This window comes from Vulpes vulpes, chromosome 2, assembly GCF_048418805.1.
Source record: "Vulpes vulpes isolate BD-2025 chromosome 2, VulVul3, whole genome shotgun sequence".
Lineage (NCBI taxonomy): Eukaryota > Metazoa > Chordata > Mammalia > Carnivora > Canidae > Vulpes > Vulpes vulpes.
In genome coordinates this window covers 21,679,934-21,694,401 of record NC_132781.1, presented here as the reverse complement: position 1 = coordinate 21,694,401, position 14,468 = coordinate 21,679,934, and the positions used below count along the sequence as shown (strand labels likewise).

At 41.0% G+C, this 14,468-nt stretch overlaps 1 protein-coding gene and 1 long non-coding RNA gene across 3 annotated transcripts in view; one reads left to right on the top strand and one right to left on the bottom strand.

The window, feature by feature from the left end:
• LOC112917757 (uncharacterized) overlaps window positions 1–14,468 on the top strand; it is a 50,420-nt gene that overhangs the window by 29,507 nt on the left and 6,445 nt on the right. The window lies entirely within an intron of this gene.
• KRT12 (keratin 12) lies at window positions 8,052–13,470 on the bottom strand. Its single transcript, XM_025995711.2, has 8 exons — window positions 12,838–13,470; window positions 12,373–12,455; window positions 11,037–11,193; window positions 9,980–10,141; window positions 9,756–9,881; window positions 9,396–9,616; window positions 8,640–8,710; window positions 8,052–8,143 (listed from the first exon to the last, which is right to left on the bottom strand). The coding sequence occupies exons 1-8, from the start codon at window positions 13,468–13,470 to the stop codon at window positions 8,052–8,054; spliced, it is 1,545 nt and encodes a 514-aa protein (XP_025851496.1).

Sequence of the window (14,468 nt, the reverse complement as noted above, 5' to 3'; positions counted from 1 at the left end):
AAGATAAGTGGTGGAAACTTTTAGAGTTATAGTTAGTAAATAAGTAGAGAAAAATCTCTTGACTGTTTCAAGAAAATAATAGAAGAAATATATGAACACTTTTCAGTATCAACGCAACTAATGTTTATTGAGTGTCTTTTATGTAGTACCCTATGCTAAGTCCTGGGGATAGCACAGTAGTGTTACTCCAACTTTTATTGAGTGGATAGTCTAGCACTTGTACACAATTCAATGTACACATATTCAGCAAATACTGATTTTTTTTCCTACACAGTGGGCTAGAGTGCTGTTTTATATACTGGGCTGGACACCAGGGCTGCAGTGGAAGGCACAACAGTAGAGAGCTTAGAGATCTTACAGTGGGAGAAGCAGGCACTAATTCAGTAGTCGTGCAAATAAATACATAAGAAGACCACAGTGTATTATGAGAGTGTATAATAGGAAAACTCAATGTGGTTATCATGGGAGGGGGTAAGGAAGAGGGAGGAGTAGAGACTTAAGGAGACGTGTTGAGGCTTTTCAGAGGAAGTAACATCTGAATTCAATCCTGACAAGGCAAGTAGGAGTTATCCAGGCCAAAATGAAGAGGAAGCACATTCTAGGCAAAGAGGGAAAGCCTGTGGGAAGGAGCGGGCTTTAGAAAAGCTGAACTAGGCCAGTAGGAGAGGTGAAGTAGAGGAAAGGCAGGTGAAGGCACACAATTTGAGAGAAGGGAAAGGGGGCCAGGACAGACCTTGCTAGATTTTGGTCTTTATTCCAAGGACTATAGGAAACCTTTGAAGGGTTTTAAGCAATAGGATGGCAGGATCAGATTTGTCTTTCAAAACAATATCTTCCTGGCTGTGACAGGAGGAACAGAATGGAGGGAGGTGCTAGTGGAAGCTGCATGACTTTCAGGCTAGGGATGACGAACCATGACCTGGACCAGGGGCAGTTGAGGGGAGGTTGGGGAGATGGAGTAAACTAACTGGATCATAGATATTTAGGAGGCAGAATGCCAGATGTGGCCAGGATGTGCTTAGAATATTTGTTGAATGAATATATAAATCAATGGCCTCAGGAGACCTGGAGCTTGACCTACTTAAGAAGTTACAGTTGAAGGATTTTTTGGCTAATATTGATGAAATAACTTTCCTTGGCTTGATTAAGCAAAGTACAATTTGACTGAAATGTATAAATTTATTAAAATAACCCATATCTCGTGATTTGTCTAAAACCCAAACATAAATGACCCACAAACATTTTACACAGAGGCAAGTTATGATGGCATAAGGTATTTGGATATATGTTTATATAGCAAGTGTTTTGTGATGCATAGCATGCAATTTTGGAATGTGGTTTTATATGAGCAGGTTTTCAGAATGCCAATGCTTTGGAAAATGCAGCTAAACAGTCTCCCTCTGGATAGATCAGGAAAGAATTGTGTAACCTGCCGCTTTAGCTTTGTACCTGGGCAGTTGCGAAGTTAGATTGTCCTTTTAACTCCTCGAATGATCTCCTCTGTCACGCAGCTGTTGGCTGTGTACCCTGGAGGTGACAGATGATGATGGTGATAATGATGACTAAAATGTTCATCAGGCTCCCCTCCCTGTTAAGACCTACCTTCCCCTAGAGCAATACTCATCTTCCCACTGGTTAGCATTCAGTTCTTGCTCCTTCCAGCTCTGCAAGCTGTAAAAACACCTTCCAGAGTCTACTGCGGAAGATGCCACTGGGGAACTGAGTCCGATTCTCTCACCTTCCTCACTTCTTGGGCGACTTTTCTTCACCCCCAGCCTCTGGTTAATGAGACAGGGAAGCTGGGCCTCTTTGTTCTGCATTGTCTATAGCACACTGACATGAATTCTTTGTTAGTCTGGATCTAATTCTGCAGTGTTGGTTTCAGAATCATCTCTGGATGAGATGCTGATTGTATGTGTGTTTTTTTTTTTTTAAACAGTGATGGAAATTTACCTTATTATTTATCCACCTATTCAGTTACTTATTAGATAAGATAGGAAAGTTTAACATTAAAATTATTCTGTCATTCCAGAATCAGCACATGAGGTTGTGTAAAATGGGTGTTCAGTGAAAACATCTTAAAATATCTTGAAAGTACCTTAATATAATGAAAGATGTGATGTAAAATGTGATTAAATATTTAAGAATATTGTAATTTAAAAATATGCCCTGATACCTGACTGGTTCAGTAAGTAGAGCATGTGACTCTTGATTTTGGGGTTGTAACTTCGAACCCAATGTTTTGGGTATAGAGATTACTTAAAAAATAAAATCTTAAAAAATTGCCCTGAAAATACCTGTTTAACAGTGTGAGTTGCTCCTTTTAAAAACTTCTAAAACTCCTAAAAATGAATGAAGAGGTGTCAGTCTTCCAAAAGGAATTGACTAAGCCTCCTCACACTTCTGTTAAATAATCACATTTATCGTGTGTGCCACTTTTGCCAATTAAAAATGATGACAACTTGCCTTATTCTATTTGCACCAAGGCAACCAAGGAGAATAATGTATGAAACTTTATCATGTATTTACTTTTAGTTCATAAAAACTGGTTACTTTCTTTTCTTTTTTTTAAATGTTTATTTATTTATGATAGTCACACACACACACACACACACACACACAGAGAGAGAGAGAGAGAGAGGCAGAGACATAGGCAGAGGGAGAAGCAGGCTCCTTGCACCGGGAGCCCGACGTGGGATTCGATCCCGGGTCTCCAGGATTGCGCCCTGGGCCAAAGGCAGGCGCTAAACCGCTGTGATCCCCAAAACTGGTTATTTTCAATAGAATATATTAAGACTTACATATAGTTGGTGCTAAATAAATATTGGTTAAATGAATGTATATCCAAATAAATGAATAAATGATGCCCTGCATGTATACATAAATATACCAACTGATCATTGTTTAAAAAATTAAAAATTACACTTCAACTTGTTAAAAAAAAAGTTGTATTTGCAGCTCTGTTCATTTGAAATATGAAATTGCAGCCTTAATCATTTTTTTAAAAAAAATCCCATGGTATTTACAAATGAATTAAATATTCCAAAAAGGATACACTTTTCTTAGCAGAAATTTCACGTGTTTATAACTTTAGGAGATGCGTTCCAAGCTGACAACTAAAATGCACATATTCTGACCAGCCAAGTTCAGCCAGGGAAGTGGCATGGGATGAAGAGGGTATATTCAGTTAGGACACTAATATTTTTTAGTTTCATTTTGAGTTTATGACATTTAAATCTTAGGTCTAGCTCCAAGTCCTAAGAAACATTTATTAGTGGGGCTCCTTGGTGGCGCAATCACCATCCAACTCTGGTTTCAGCTCAGATCATGATCTCAGGGTCTTGAGATTAAGCCCCACATTGGGCTCCAAACTCAGCAAGGAGTCTGCTAAAGTTTCTCTCTCCCTCTCCCCTTCTCCCTTCTTCAGGTTCTCTCTCTCTCTCTCTAAAGTGAATAAATAAATCTTTTTTTTTTAAAAGAAACATTAGCTCATAAAAAGTCATTTTCTCAGCTATGTGAATAAATTTTTCAGTTGATGTTTGAGTATATTTTTAAAAGCTTGAGTAGTTCAGATTATCTGGTTCTCTAAACTCTGAATAATCACAACCTTTCTTCTTTATGTCTTAAGACAACTTGCCTCCTTACTGGTGGACTTTTTGGAAATTAATGCCACTCATTATTTAAGTAAGAACATGTTAATTTATTAAGTTGATGCTTGTAAAAAAGTTTGATTTTTTTGTCTTTTCTTTACCTCTCTTTTTAAATTTTTTATTTTTTAAAGATTTTATTTATGAGAGAGAGAGAGAGAGAGAATAAGCAGGGGGAGCGGCAGGCAGAGGGAGAGGGAGAAGCAGACTCCCTGCTGAACAAGGAGTCTATGTGGGGCTTGGTCCCAGGACTCTAGGACCATGACCTGAGCTGACAGCAGATGCTTAACTGACTGAGCCACCCAGGTGCCCTTACCTCTCTCTCTCTTTTTTAAAAACGAACTTTAAAAAGTGAACTTTCTAGGGGATGCTTGAGTGGCTCAGTGGGTTAAGCATCCAACTTTTGATTCTGGCTCAGGTCATGATCTCAGGGTTGTGGGACTGCACACTGTGTCAGGCTCCACGCTGGCCATGGAGCCTGCTTGAGGTTCTGTCTCTCTTTTTCCTCTGCCCTTCCCACCCCCTCACTCCCTCACTCTAAAAAAAAAAGTAAACTTTCTAGTTCAAATATATCACAAGTGGCTTCAAAAGCAGGATTAATTTTTTTAAGTTCAGTTTCTGAGATTCCAGTAGGTGGCACTCTTACAAAGCCTAAAGAAGTGACTGATTTGGCAACTTAGGGTTGTTTTTTAGATAGTTCCCTTCTGTAGGGACCAACTTGCAAACCCATTTGTTCTGGATAATTAAAATTCATGGTTTCCCTAATTATCAGAGTCATACACGCTCTTTGTTAAGCATTTTAAGAAATGTACAGAAGAAAAAATAGAATAGTCTTCAAAGTCCTTGGTAATTTCTGGGAGATAACCACTGTAACAACTTAGTATATACAATATTTTCCAGAACTTTCTGTAGCCTGTAAATACAACAACATATAAATAGTAACCATTTTAATCTGTAAAGGTTTAGATTTCAAAATAATCATGAACAATATGCTTGTCTTTTACTGTCTGATCCTGTACTTGGATTTTTTCTTATAAGTTATTTTCTTTAAAGATAGACCTACCACTTCTGCAGTTCATTAATTCCTGAGTCCAGAAAGACCCTTTACATCTGTGTTGAATTAGGGCTTGTGGTTTAGTGAATGAGGGCTGGAATCTCATGATAAGGATGTTGTGCTAATTGCATTTCTTAGCAGTGAGAATAGGGCAAAGTGAACTTATATAATAAACCTAATGCATCCTTTGCCCACTGAAGACTGTAGAATATTCTGAGATATTACTAGGAAAGGCCTGCAATTTTGGGTTTGATGGCTCTTCCATTAGATCCTAGCCATTGGAGTTTAAGTAGGAAATTTTGTGATATCAATGATTTTTTAAAGGTAGTCCCCCCCCCATAATATAACTTAATTTTTTTTTAAAGATTCATTTACTTATTCACAAGAGACACACACACACACACACATACACACAGAGGCCTAGATATAGGCAGAGGGAGAAGCAGGCTCCCTACAGGGATCCCCATGCAGGACTTGATCCCGGGACTCTAAGATCACGCCCTGAGTCAAAGGCAGATGCTGAACCACTGAGCCACCCAAGCGTTCCTCTCCTGTAATGTAACTCTAAGGCCAGCTGACTGCCATCAAAGTGAGCAATCCAAGAAACCAATCCAGAATTGAAATGCCTTAGAAAAAAAAAAGATTTTATTTATTTATTTTGAGAGAGAGCATGGGCATGGGTGAGGGCAAGGAGGGGCAAAGGGAAAAAGAGAATCTCAAGCAGACTCCACCGTGAGCATAGAGCCCAACATGGGGCTTGATCTTATGACCCTGAGATCATGACCAGAGTCGAAATTAAGTCAGATGCCTAATTGACTGAGTCACCCAGGTGCCCCAGAATTGAAATGCTTTTTGTGAAAAGGAAATCACACAGGGTCACTTCTTGAGTAGATCTATTCTATTCATTGTAGGAGGGGACTGTACATAGGGGCATGAGTACCAGGATGTGGGGATCCCTGGAGCCATGTTGGAGGCTACACAAGAAGTAATCAAGGCACAGGAGGTTACTTTTTTTTTTTTTTTCTTATTGAGGTATAATTGTTGAATAATGTGTATTAGTTTCAAGTATACAACATAATAACTCAATATTTGTATATGTTGTGAAATGATCACCACAATAAGTTATAAATGGTTATTTTAGAACCATGGGATTAGTTAAGATCACCTAGGGCATGAGTGGAGAGAGAGGGGACAGGAAGATTGGGCCAACATTCAGAGGTCATAAAAAAGAGTTTGAGAAAATGTGGCAAGTGAGGTATTGTCTCAGGGAACCCAGTGGAGAAATGCTGATAAAAAAGAGGAATGTTGATAAAACTAAGATAGTAGCTAAGAACCAATAAGCTGGGTTTATCCTTGTGCAAAATGCCTTTCTTCTTTGAGTCTCACACAATTCAGACGTAGTTGTAAGGAAAACAGATGTTATTTGAAACAGCAACTATGTGCAACTACTTCTGAGTACCAGAAAAGGGGCAGCCTTTATTACATGGACCTTGTTCAGGAAAAGATTTTGATAATCTTTTTGGACCTAAAAGGTAAAGTTCTCCTATGATGTGTTCTAGAAGGGGAGGGCTAGGCAGAGAGTTAAATTGCTATGCATAATATAGGGGATAAGTGGAGCACTTCAGAAAGTTGCATGCTGAAGTAAGTCACCTACAATGGCATAATAACCTTCTTTGGGCTTTTGCACTCAGTGCAGGAATTCCTCCAGGCTTGCATGACTCCTCCCTCTCCTTTCTCCTCTTGATACTCCTTGCTCATCAGTTTCCTTCTGCACCCCATTTTGGTTCCATATGCTCCATAATAATAGAATGCAGATAGTGAATACTTGTTATGTACCAGAGACTGCTCCTAGTGTTTTATGTATGTATTTTAAATCCCTCACTTAATCTCCACAAAACCCACCCACTTCAAAGATCAGGAAACAGGCATACAGCAAGTAGGTTACTTGCTATGAAGTGACAGAGCTAATATTTGAACCCAGTCTGGCTTTAGAGCCCAGGCTCTTAATCATTAAATCCTGCTCTTATTTTCCATCTAGAGTTTTGAATATGGCAATCCAGATTGAACCCCCATCTACTCAAGCCTAGACTTTGGCCACCTTCTGCCATAACCCAGAACATGACATCTGTTATTGACTCATGGGTCTGATCCACCCCAATAGAAACCCAATCTGGGCCTCACTGGTGCTGGATAGGAGAAAGGACATAAAACAATGTTTGTTTATACCCTTGTGTTTTTTTTCACATGTGTTCCTCTGTTCCCTTTTCCTTTTCTCTACCTGGTTGATTTCTTTTCTTTTCTTTTTCTTTTTAATTAATTGACTTGAGAGAGCGAGAGCACATATGGGGGTAGAGGGGCAGAAGGAGAAGGAGAAGGAGAAAGAGACTCTCAAGTAGACTCTGCTCCCAGCATAGAGCCCAGTGTGGGGCTTGGTCCCATGTCTCTGAGATCACAACCTGAATCAAAATCAAGAATCCAAAAAAAAAAAAAAAAAATCAAGAGTCTGACAGCTAACCCTTCTAAGGCACCCAGATGCCCCATCCTGGTTGATTGTTATATGAAGCAATTAGTTGCCCCCTGACAAATTGTTCAGTTCTTCCTTTCTTCCTCCATGTGTTCTTCTAACTTCTATGTGGCCTATCTCTCTGTATCACCATTCCCAGTAAATGTCTATCTCTGCCCTAAATTGTGAGCTCCACTAGGCAAGGACCCTATCGTATTCATCTTTGAGTCTCCATTCTTACATACTGTAAGGATTCCATAAGTGTTTCTTGACTGAATCAAAGAAGGTCTTAGAAAATGAACAGGACAACTGTTATACCCATAGTAGATAATGTAATTTGCTGTAACCTTAATGGGATGATGTAAAAACGGCAGAACTTCTAAAAGAATCTTCTTAATCTCCAACCTTGACACTTTCATCTCAGTGTTTATCTACTTTATATTAGTGTTTTACAAACCTATCTCTATGCTCTTGACATTGTTGGAATCAAGAAGGTACATATTTCATATTATTACCATTCATCTTTTATTTAACTTTATTAAAACAATACTTGATCAAAATCATGTGATTAAAATATGTTCCAGGTCACCAAAAGAAAGCTTATCAGAAGACTACTTTAGGTCCAGAAAGATGTAAAGCAATTTTGGTTTGTTCTAAAGACCAACATGGCCACAGTGATTTGTAATTGAAGAGCAATAGGGACTCAAAGTGAATAGGGAGTCCGAGGAAAATGAAACAGACGAAAGTAGGATTGAGCTAATATGGTATCTTACTCTGAAAGGGACAATTTCTGCTTGTAAATTTCCTATCCCTAAGGAACCAGTCATGGGGCAGATCTTGTGAAATTTTACATTAGTTCTTCCTGAACTTGAGATGAGACCACTTCACCGTTCACCACTTCCTGCACAATTGTCTTGATTCTCCGGGATTTGGTTGGGTCTAAAGATAAAAATGGAATAAAGGGGCAAGAGTGAGTGTTTCATACATTCATCCAAAGTTGGTTGTTGTTTAGCTTAAGCTTTAAATTAGATATTGGCAGATATAATCCACCGAATTTAAACTTTCAAAAGTGACTTTTGCATTCATTCTAAAACAATGCACTTTTTGCATTGTTGAAAGTGAAAGTGAAATGTATTCAGTGTCATATTATGTACAAGTGAAAATATTTCTCCTTTTAAAAATTTAAAAAGTGGCTATGATGCTCATAACACTTCTTTGTAGAATAGATTGTTTTCCTTCTGGGTTGCCAGAAATTTTCATACAGTACAATCCACTCATTTTTCTGCAGGAATACATAAATATTTTTCCTTGGCCCAGAATGCAAATACACTTTAAATTATTAACAATACTGCAATATTCAAGAGATCTTATCATTTTAGTCATTAATAAGTGTGATTCTGACTTATTCTCAGTGATTCTTAGGGAGTCTGCATACCTTTAGAGGAATCAATCGACTGCGTTTGCGATTTGGATTCTGTCACATATAAAGTCTCATCAAAGCCATCGCTGTAAAGAAAACAAGGGGGATGATACCACATGATGCTTTCTGGGAGGAGGAGAAATAAAGAGTTTGCTCTTTAAGCTAAAAATTTACATAACCCTATGGCTAAATAGAGAAGGTATTCTAAATTTCTTGATGAACAGTGATTGAATAATGCACCCTGAGAGTTAGCAGTTAGTGCAGTGAACCTTTATTTTCAAACTGCCTAAAACGGGCTCTCAAAGTGAAGCAAACTGGCAATTAATGGAAGATCTGATCTCAGAACTTTGATTTCCTGATTTAGAGCCCTGGGCTCTTCCCACTAGTCTACGCTGCTGCTGCTTTTGGAAAGTTCACTGCAGTAGGTTGTGAGGTGATTCAGGTGGCTGTTGTGTGAGGTGTCATCCTCAGCATGGGGGCATTGATACTAGGACTCTAATGGGTGACTTCTCTAGTGTCAGTTTGCAGTATGCCTGTCTGTGGTGTCATTATTCATCCCAGCATTTTATGAATTGTCAAGCGAGATAAAGGGTGACGCCACTTTGGAAACTGTAGACCATTAAATGAAATCCAGGGTATGCTTGTTAGGAGATGTGGTATTTTCCATCAATGAAAGAACCCTCCTTCCTTCTGTTGCCCCAAGCGCATCAGGCGGCCCCTGCTGGCCAGCCACCGAGGTTATTTGCATCCTACGTGAACCTGTCTATTCACCCTTGGGCCTCGCCGTCCAGGAGGCGGCGGTAGGTCTCGATCTCCATCTCCAGGCGGGCCTTGGCGTTCAGCAGCCGCTGGTGGTCGGCGTTCTGGCGCTCGGTGTCGGCGCGCACCTGGAGCAGCTGCTCCTCCAGGCTGCCGATGAGCTGCTGCACCTGGGACAGCTGGCCGCAGTAGTCGCCCTCCACTTCGGCCAGCGAGGCCTCCAGGGATTTCTTCTGCACGTGGGAGGGAGATGGCACAGATAGACAGTGGAGGGGATGGCAATGAGGAAGGGGCCAGCCAGTGGCCTTATAACTAACGTGTGTGCCACGTTTTCTTTGGAAGTCGAAATGATGCCGCGCGTGCGCGCCCTACCGTGGCCAGCTGGGACTGGAGCTCGATCTCCAGGTTCTGAAGCGCGCGCCGCAGGTCGGTGACCTCGCTCTTGCTGGACTGCAGCTGCTCCGTGTTGGTGCTGATCTCCTTCCGCAGCTCCCCGCTCTGCCGCGGCAAAGAGGGGCGAAAGGACGTGAGCGCGTGCTGCGCCCGCAGGTCTTTCCTGCCAACGCGTCAAAGCCTTTGGTTTTTGCTTGTGGTACCTTTTCAATGAACCAGGCCTCTGCGTCCTTACGGTTCTGCTCAGCAATGGCTTCGTACTGCGCCCTCATGTTGTTGAGGAGCCTGGTGAGGTCCACGGCTGGAGCAGCGTCCATTTCCACACTGATCTCCCCTGGGCCGCCTGCCCGGAAGCTTTGGAGCTCCTGGGAACAGCGAGCGAGAGAGTGAGGGAGAGGCGCCCGGCCCCTTGATAACCCTGGTGGGCCTCTTACAGCAGAAAAGACATTAAGTGTTATATGTTATGACCACGTTGCTGTACTGTTGTGATACAACATATTAAAACTTCTTGTTTTAACCTACAAGTTCATATTTTTCTTTTGACTTAAAACTACTGAAGGCATTGCCTTGGGTCCCTAAACTTACCATGGACCCCCGGGGATGTGCCTACTATGGCAAATGGATGAGTTAGCCCTGCTTCTTGGCGATCCAGGGCCTTTACAAAGAAGAGAAGGCCTAGTGGAAAAGGTACAGTGAAGCTGCAACTACAGCCTCCAAACTGGGGCTGCAGACAGTGCCAAGGCTTGCACACTGTTTGTATCAGTCATTGACTTCCAGTAGAAAGCTCTTGAGAAGCCCATTGCCAGGGTCATGATTAATGTCTGTATACACAGAACTTTTGATATACTATGCAGCATACCAGAGTTCATTGTGTGTTTTACACTGGGCATAACCAGCTTCTCACACAAATATATCATTTTGTATTATTGGTAGACTTGTTTTTGAACTTTAAATATACTATATTTTTGGAAATCACTAAGTTAGGACCATTAAAATTCTGGTTGTCTTTGTCTGATGAGCAAAATGACAAAATCAGAAAGCACTGCTAATCTGTTAAACTTTAACAGGAACCACCATCAATCCTGCCACTGCCACCACACATACATACACTCACTCAGAAATCCAAAACAAATGGCCAATTTAACAGGGGTATCATGTATCATCCATACCTGTTCTAACTCTGGATTTGTAAATTTGAAATTGTAATTTTTGAACTTGGGAGGAAAAAAGCCACTTAGAAATCTGCCTTTTCTGGCTGACCTCTTCGTGGTTCTTCTTCAGGTAGGCCAGTTCTTCTGTTAGGTTCTCGATCTGCATTTCCAGGTCGGCTCTGGCCAGGGTCAGCTCGTCCAGCACACGGCGCAGGCCGTTAATGTCAGCCTCCACACTCTGGTGCAGGGCCAGCTCGTTCTCGTACCTGAAAACCAAGCACAAAAGTTTCCGAAGTCAACACATCCATTTGAATAAGGCCTCTTGCCATCATCTTCAGGTCTGTTTTGCACCCTGTGTGATTATGTAAAAGTGGCAGCATTGTAATATATGATGCTCTGTTTCCTTTTTAACGTTTTCCTTTCCTTTTCTTCATAATAATTTACTACTCAGTTGGAGAGAAGTGAAAGAATTGTGAGGTGAGACTTTTCTACTAGTCTGTCTCTACCATGAACCTCAGTAGCCCTGCATCCCAGGGAACAGTTTGTCCTTTGGCTGGCTGCCCTGGCAGTAGTAGCCCTCTCTGGGTGGAGTTTCTGATGGAATCCTAAAAGCAGTTGAAAATTAAAAAAAAAAAATAGATTTTTGCTTAGCTTTTATTCATGATTTAATTTAAAACATTGATACTTCTCTGATACCTTTTACCAAGATTTTACAGGTGGAGGATCATCACCACTGCAACATCCTGCATGGAGATTTTGTGGAGCAAAATGAGTGTTAGTGTTTCTTCCTTATGTGCAGGAGGATGGAATATGGGAGAGGAGGAAGAAATTTAAAAATAGGTGTGTGGTTAATATTTTAGTGGTATGTGTCATCAGGAAAAATATAATCTCACTTCTAGACAAAAACATTATTAATTCATTTTGATACATGGAAGATTGAGGTTTAGGACATTGGTGTAAATACTATGTCATAGTATAAGCCAAAAGCAAATTACAAGCATGGTGGTGGGATCCCTGGGTGGCGCAGCGGTTTGGCGCCTGCCTTTGGCCCAGGGCGCGATCCTGGAGACCCGGGATCGAATCCCACATCGGGCTCCCGGCGCATGGAGCCTGCTTCTCCCTCTGCCTGTGTCTCTGCCTCTCTTTCTCTCTGTATGACTATAATAAATAAATAAAAATTAAAAAAAAAAAAAAAAAAAAGCATGGTGGTGATCATAGCCCTAGGTTTACGTAGCATATACCTAAGGACATGTAATGTGAATTGTGTTTAAATCAGCTTTCTTCCTAGAATGTCCAACGTAAATTTACCAAAACAACAGATGTATAGAGTGTGTGAACTACAGAGGGTTTGAAATATTTGCCATCAACAAAGGCAGGAAAATAGGGAATAAGAAGAAATGATGAGTCATGTCAATTACCACTAGTCTTTCTTTTGTTCTACTCACTTCATTCTGAAGTCTTCGGCAGCCAGTCTTGCATTGTCAATCTGCAAGATGAGCTGGGCATTTCCAATGCTGGCAGAAATGATCTGGCCAAATAGGGGAAGACACATGAAATGGGGTTGTAAAATACTAGTATTATGTGGGTGTATTTTTGAGAAGGAGTTTTTAGGTGATATTAACATGCTATTAACAGTTTAAGGCAGTTTAACTTTTAAAAAGAAGACATACTTGTACCATTTTATTTAAAAATTGAGAAACATTTCTTGCAGAAAGTTAGTGGAAATACAGTTACTTTATGATAAATGATAGAATGAAACTAAATAACCTGAGATGAGAATTTGCTCCAAATACAGTAAAGTTGAAAGGTACCTTAAGTTTTAGATGGCTTATCACTGTGAAATATTAGAATAGCCAAAAAGGAAAATAAAAAAATAGTTCCCAAAGCCCCCTCAAAAACCATATTCTTACCTCATTCCTGAGGTCTTCAATCAATGGATAATATTTACTGTAATCACTCTGTGATCCGGGGTCTCCAGTCCCAGATCCTCGTGTTTCATACCATTCTCGAATTTTGTTTTCTAGCTCAGTATTAGCCTCTTCTAGAGCTCTAACCTTATCCAGATAGGAAGCCAATCTGTCATTAAGATTTTGCATGGTTTCCTTCTCTGATCCAGAAAGAAGGCCTCCATCATTGCCAGAGAGAATACCTGCAGAGCCACCTCCTGGGCTTCCCCCAAATCCAATTCCCAGGCCTCCAAAGCCGCCTCCTAGGCCTCCAAAGCCACCTCCCAGGGCTCCAAAGCCACCTCCCAGGGCTCCAGAGCCACCTCCCAGGGCTCCAGAGCTACCTCCCAGGGCTCCCCCATAAGCAGCACCCAGTCCTCCTGCAAAGGAAATTCCAGAGCCACCACCAAAGCCAGAACTAGAACCTAACATGGAAGCAGCAGAAAAGCCTCCCCCATAGCTGTCTCCAAAGCCAAGGGTGCTCCCCCCATAGCTACTTCCAACTATGGAAGCAGACGTGCCCCTGGCTCTGCCCGATGTCCCACTCTGGGAAGACAGCCGCCGGGGCAGCCCAGAGGTGCGCACTGAGAGGGACATGGTATTGCTGGAAAGATCCACAGCCCAAGGAAGGGAGCCTCAACCTGAGAGGAAGCAGTGTCAGCAAGGCAGAAGGGTTGGCCTTTTATAGGTCATGAAATGGGTGTTGCAGTTGAAAAGTTCACTCTCTCACCCAAAATATCATGCTCCCCCCCAGTGTAGAATAGATTGTTTTTGACCAGCTCAGCCAGTAAAAGATTTATGCATACTGAAAACTCATTAGTATAGAAATAATTGAATAATTGTGCCCATTACATATTTGTTAAACAAAAAAGAAATCTGGGTGGAGTAGAGATAAGTTGTCACAAGAAATTTTTCTCTTCCAGATTACTCCATTGCTTGTATTCTCTGCACTGCCCAGTGTCTTACACACTGTAGGAAAGCAATGAGTGATTGTTGAATGGATAAATTAATTTTACGTCTCCTCAGCCTTGAGCTTCTTAAAGTTCTTCACTCACATTTCCTACTTGTTTCCTTTAGAAAACGAACTATAAACCATCTGACCATGATCTAGTTTATATTCTAGTGGAATATAGTTTCAGAAGCAGTTGTGAAATGCATTAATGGAAGGAGAGGAATAAACAAATTTTCCAGATTGATACAGGGATTTGAATTCTCAAGGATTTTAAAACCTCAGATTAGGATTAGGATTTTGCATAGTTTCTTTCTTTCTGATTCAGAAAGAGGACCTCTTAAACATTGAAAGGATGTTATTTTTGACTAGAATATTATAGTATCCTCAGCAGCTCTTCCTTTACATAAGAATGACCTTCTTAGTAAACTCTAAGAAATCAGAAGCTTTGTCTGATAATTCAGTGCTCAACCCCCAGCATTGCTAACGTATCAAAATGCAATTGATTTTTTTGTATATTAAAATTATATCACTGCTCCCACCCTCAACCCCTGTGTCCCCACAGAGATTCTCTGCTTGACTGTAGCGTCCCAGAAAGTGAGTTCTTCAAGCCGGCAGTGCCCACTGGTGACATAGGGGCAAATGC

Bases quoted from the DNA above. Each gene is read 5' to 3' on its own strand.
- KRT12 (XM_025995711.2), bottom strand. From the start codon at position 13,470: ATGTCCCTCTCAGTGCGCACCTCTGGGCTGCCCCGGCGGCTGTCTTCC. The intron at 12,456-12,837 runs GTAAGAATATGG...CTATTTGGCCAG, and splicing joins TTGAAGACCTCAGGAATGAG to ATCATTTCTGCCAGCATTGG. The intron at 11,194-12,372 runs GTGAGTAGAACA...CTTGGTTTTCAG, and splicing joins GCCGAAGACTTCAGAATGAA to GTACGAGAACGAGCTGGCCC.